Source organism: Sinocyclocheilus anshuiensis, unplaced genomic scaffold, assembly GCF_001515605.1.
Source record: "Sinocyclocheilus anshuiensis isolate Anshui unplaced genomic scaffold, SAMN03320099.WGS_v1.1 scaffold241, whole genome shotgun sequence".
Lineage (NCBI taxonomy): Eukaryota > Metazoa > Chordata > Actinopteri > Cypriniformes > Cyprinidae > Sinocyclocheilus > Sinocyclocheilus anshuiensis.
Genome location: NW_015540865.1, coordinates 258,629 through 263,467, shown reverse-complemented (window position 1 = coordinate 263,467; position 4,839 = coordinate 258,629). Strand labels below are relative to the sequence as shown.

At 36.5% G+C, this 4,839-nt stretch overlaps 1 protein-coding gene across 1 annotated transcript in view; it reads left to right on the top strand.

Moving 5' to 3' along the window:
* The window catches only part of LOC107688039 (alpha-actinin-2), a 29,679-nt gene that overhangs the window by 18,891 nt on the left and 5,949 nt on the right, over nucleotides 1–4,839 (top strand). Inside the window, exons 11-15 of the mRNA XM_016485578.1 lie at nucleotides 115–262; nucleotides 638–788; nucleotides 3,518–3,626; nucleotides 4,257–4,397; nucleotides 4,637–4,819. Coding sequence (XP_016341064.1) covers nucleotides 115–262; nucleotides 638–788; nucleotides 3,518–3,626; nucleotides 4,257–4,397; nucleotides 4,637–4,819 — 732 coding nt within the window. The remainder of the gene's footprint in view (nucleotides 1–114; nucleotides 263–637; nucleotides 789–3,517; nucleotides 3,627–4,256; nucleotides 4,398–4,636; nucleotides 4,820–4,839) is intronic.

The following is a 4,839-nucleotide window of genomic DNA, read 5'->3' as shown; positions in this document are numbered from 1 at the left end:
ACACACACACACACACACACACACACACACACATACACACACACACACACACACACACACACACACAGATCCTGTCATCAGCGTGAGTTAACCCGTGTGTGTGTTGATGTGCAGGACATCGCGGCGGCGTGGCAGGGTCTGGATCAGGCTGAGAAGGGTTATGAGGAGTGGCTGCTCACTGATATCAGGCGTCTGGAGCGTGTGGAGCATCTGGCTGAGAAGTTCCAGCAGAAAGCAGCAACACACGAGAGCTGGGCGCAGGGTGAGATACTGCAGGACACACACCGGCAACAAACACCTGACATAAACGCTTTTAAAGGAATAGTTCACCCAAAAATAAACATTCTGGACCACTCAAGAAAGTGTTTGTGCAATTTCTTCATGCACCACATTTAAACATTTTAATATGCACAAGCATGAATCTGATGTAGGAGATAATGAAAATAATAATAATAATAATTATAATAATTATAATAATAATGAAATAAATATATATATTCATGTGAGGTTTGCTTTATTTATTTATGTGTGTGCGTGTGTGTATCTGTGTGTGTGTGTGTGTGTGTGTGTGTGTGTGTGTGTGTGTGTGTGTATATGTGTGTGTGTGTGTGTGTGTGTGTGTGTGTGTGCACTGCAGGAAAGGATCAGCTGTTGACTCTGAAGGATTACGAGAGTGCGTCCCTGACGGAGTTGAGAGCGCTGCTGCGGAAGCACGAGGCGTTTGAGAGCGACCTGGCAGCACATCAGGACAGAGTGGAGCAGATCGCCGCCATAGCACAGGAACTCAAGTATGACCACTTCCTGTCTCCTCCTCATGGCGTTACACTGCAGGTTTTGTACATGTTGGGGTCATGTAAGCAACACCTGATTTTTACTGTCAGCTATTGTTTATAACATGCTTTAAGGCAAGACACTACAGGCAAAAACATTGTTTTTTCATTCACTGGTCCATTTTGCCTCCATAAAATGTTATTTCAGACTAGTGAAAAGAAAACATCCAAAAGACACTTTTAAGTGTTTATTTTATTGCACTTTATCTATTTGCAACTGTAGATTTCAGTTATAATACATATCTTTAAAAGTTTTTTCTCCACTTCAGCAGCACTTACATACACCAAAACTTAGAGTTTTATTCCTCTCTATATTCTGAAGGTTTTTACTGTGAGGTTTGTTCATATGTCATTCACACTGATTTATACATCATTTTAATCCTAAAAACATGGTAAAAATGTATTTTATTCTGTCTGTTGACAGTTTTTTCTCATTTATAGAGTGATAAAAAGAGAAATCCAAAATCCCCTCAGTAAAAACCTTTAGCTCTAATATGTCAACAAAATCAAACAAAGATTTTGGATCTGGCTTTTGTCCAATGTTCTGCAAATCTATGCAAATTAGTGCATATATTTAATTATATAACGCCTCGTGCATATTAATATTTGCATTAATTTTTTTTTATCTATTAATTAAATGTTTATGCTTTCATAACATGTCTTATTTCAGACTAGTGGAAGAAAAACATCCACAATACACATTCAAGTTTTTTTTTTATTGCACTATATCTATTTCCGTCTGTAGATTTCAATTGCAATACATATCTTTAAAAGTTTTTTCTTCATTTCAGCAGCACTTACATTCACCAAAACTTACAGTTTTATTCCTATCTATATTATGAAAGTTTTTACTGAGGGGTTTGTACAGCATTTTATTCCTAAACACATAGCGAAAATGATTTGTTTTCTGTCTGTTGAGAGTATTTTCTGATTTATGAAATAATAAAAAGAGAAATCCAAAATCCCCTCAGTAAAAACATTTAGCTCTAATATGGCAAAAAAATTAAACAAGAAATTTGAAATTTGGCTTTATCCAGTGTTCTGGAAATTTATGCAAATGAGTGCATATTTAATTACATAATATAATTTGCATATTTAAACATAGCATTTTAGAAAACTTGTAATACATTTTTTTGTAAGTGTTTACCCTATTCACCTGTGGTGTCTTGCCTTAAGGTTAATATTGACCCCACTTAACTCTATAAAGAAACCACCTGAACATGTGTTTGGCGGTTATCTCGAGATGCCGTGTGTGTTTAAAACAGCAGCGAGTGTTTTAAATGTGTTCCCGGCTGCAGAGGTAAGTGAATGTGGCAGCAGTGTTGGGTTTCTATTGTTCTAAATGCAGTCGGACCAGCTGTCAGATTCCCTCTGTGACAATGAGTCAGTGTTGTACCGAGAAACACACACACATCTCAGTATATATTCAGCGCTCTATTTGTAGAAGCTGCGTTCAGTTGTTCATGCCGGTGCGTCAAAGTGACAGAGGCATCTGAACTCCTCTGATCTGCTCTGAAACGCTGTCAACACCTTCATCAGAACAGGTGCCGCTGCCATCAGGAACATCATGAGCGTCTATAGGGATCTTGTTAAATGTGTCCTAAGGGCACAGTCCTAAAAGGATGCTCAAATTGACCGACCGTACTCAGATTGTCTGTGGGTACTTTTGTTGTACATTTGATTCAGTCAGCTTTGCATTTCATTCTGCCAAAAGTACTGCAAAAAATATTTTCTTCCTCAGTATTTTTGTCTCGTTTTCCAGTACAAACATCTAAGCATTCACAAATCAAAATGCATTTACTGGACAAGCAATATGACGTTTTCTGAAAGAAAAAAAAATCAAAATTATACTTAAAAAAAAAAAAGGGTCAGAAAAATAAGTCTTCCCTTTGAATTAAGTTGCTTTTTCTGACCCCATTGGCAGATATTGGTTATTGTTTTAAGCATAAACTCACTTCATTTTTATAAATTTCTCAGAAAACAAGACTTAAGTTTAGCTTCTCAAGAAAATGTATCTTGATTTCAAAATGTTTAGATTTTTGCACTGGAAAGCATGACAAAAATACCAAGTAAGAAAATAATTTTTTGCAGTTTATGCTGCAAATTGCTTCTTAAGTTTTTTTGCCTTGCCTCTTTTGCCTCTTAATTTGACCTTTTGCCTTGTTTTCTAATTAAAATATCTTAAAATCTGCAGGTTGCGGTCCCTTCTCAAAACAATCATATTTGAATTTCAAGATGTGATTTTTAGAATCTTCCTGGTGATTTTTTTAAGAGCAACGTTAGTGTAGGATCTTGTTTGATTCTTATGGAATATCAGTGCATCTATTATGATCTTAGAATCCTGTTGGATATCGTGATTTTAAACAGAACTCTACTGTGTTCTATTGGAATAATGTCTTGCTATTGGACAGTTAAATTACAGAGGGTGCTTTGGGAGTTTTAAACCCTAAAATATTATCTTTACATTCCTACGTCCTATAAGAGTATTAAACCCTAATGCTGTCTAATATAAATGTAAATGTAAAATATAATGCATTTGTAAGAGCTTATCTGTTTGTATTAGCCGTCATGAGTCTGAGCTGATGCTGCTCTCCACTGGTAACATGATGCACTGCAGTGATGCACTTTAAATATATTAAATATAAATGTGTGCATTTGTGTGTGTGTGTGTGTGTGTGTGTGGGCAGTGAACTGGACTATCACGCCGCTGCTGTCATTAATGAACGCTGTCAGTCGATCTGTGATCATTGGGATCAGCTGGGAACTCTGACCCAGAAACGCAGAGAAGCTCTGGAGGTGACAAACACACACATCACATACTTTACCAAACCTGCTGTTATTAGTGAGTTTTACTATGATTATGCAGAGCTTATACTACCCCATATTGTTATGTAAAATTGCATTACATATGTAATTAAATATGCATATATGCAAATCAGCTTATTAGAATGATTTCTGAAGATCATGTGACACTGAAGACTGCAGTAATGATGCTGAAAATTCAGGTTTGATCACAGAAATAAATTACAGTTCAACAGATATTCACATAGAAAACAGCTGTTTTAAATTGTAATAATATTTCACAATTTTACTGTTTTTACTGTGTTTTTTTATCAAATAAATGCAGCCTTGTTGAGCAGAAGAGACTTCTTTAAAAAACATTAAAAAGACTTTTTTCAAAACTTTTTACCAGTAGTGTGTGTGTGTGTGTGTGTTTATATATATATATATAAATTATCTAATTAATATTAATAGTATATGATTAAATTATATTATATAGTTAAAATGATAAATTATAATTATTTATAATTATTAATAATTTATTGTTGTGAAGCATGTATAATCTGATGTCCACCTTCTGCTTCAGAAATAAAGTTATATTGAAATGTGTGTGTGTGTGTGTGTGTGTGTGTGTGTGTTTAAAAGAGGACGGAGAAACTCCTGGAGACGATCGATCAGCTGTTTCTGGAGTTTGCTAAGAGATCGGCTCCGTTCAATAACTGGATGGAAGGAGCCATGGAGGATCTGCAGGACATGTTCATGGTTCACTCCGTAGACGAGGTTCAGGTGAGGAACTTACGCTCTTCAACACATGATGAAAGATTTATCAGTTTCTACTAAACACAAAAACCGACTAAACTTTTATTGCTTTTACAAACTTCCGACTGAATTGAATTCCTGATGAAATCCTGGTCCTCATTGATCTTCTTGTTTCATGCATGAATATGTCACATCATGTAAACTGTTTGATGTTTACTTCATGACTCTGTGGTTCTCTCTCTGTGTGTGTGTGTGTGTGTGTGTAGAGTCTGATCTCGGCTCATGATCAGTTTAAGGCGACGCTGGCCGAGGCCGACAGCGAGCGTCAGGCCATTCTCAGCATCTATAACGAAGTGCAGAAGATCGCTCAGAGCTACGGGATCTCCAGCAAACTCACCAACATCTACTGCGACATCACACCCGCCATCATCAACCAGAAGTGGGAGAAGGTGTGTGTGAGTGCATGTGT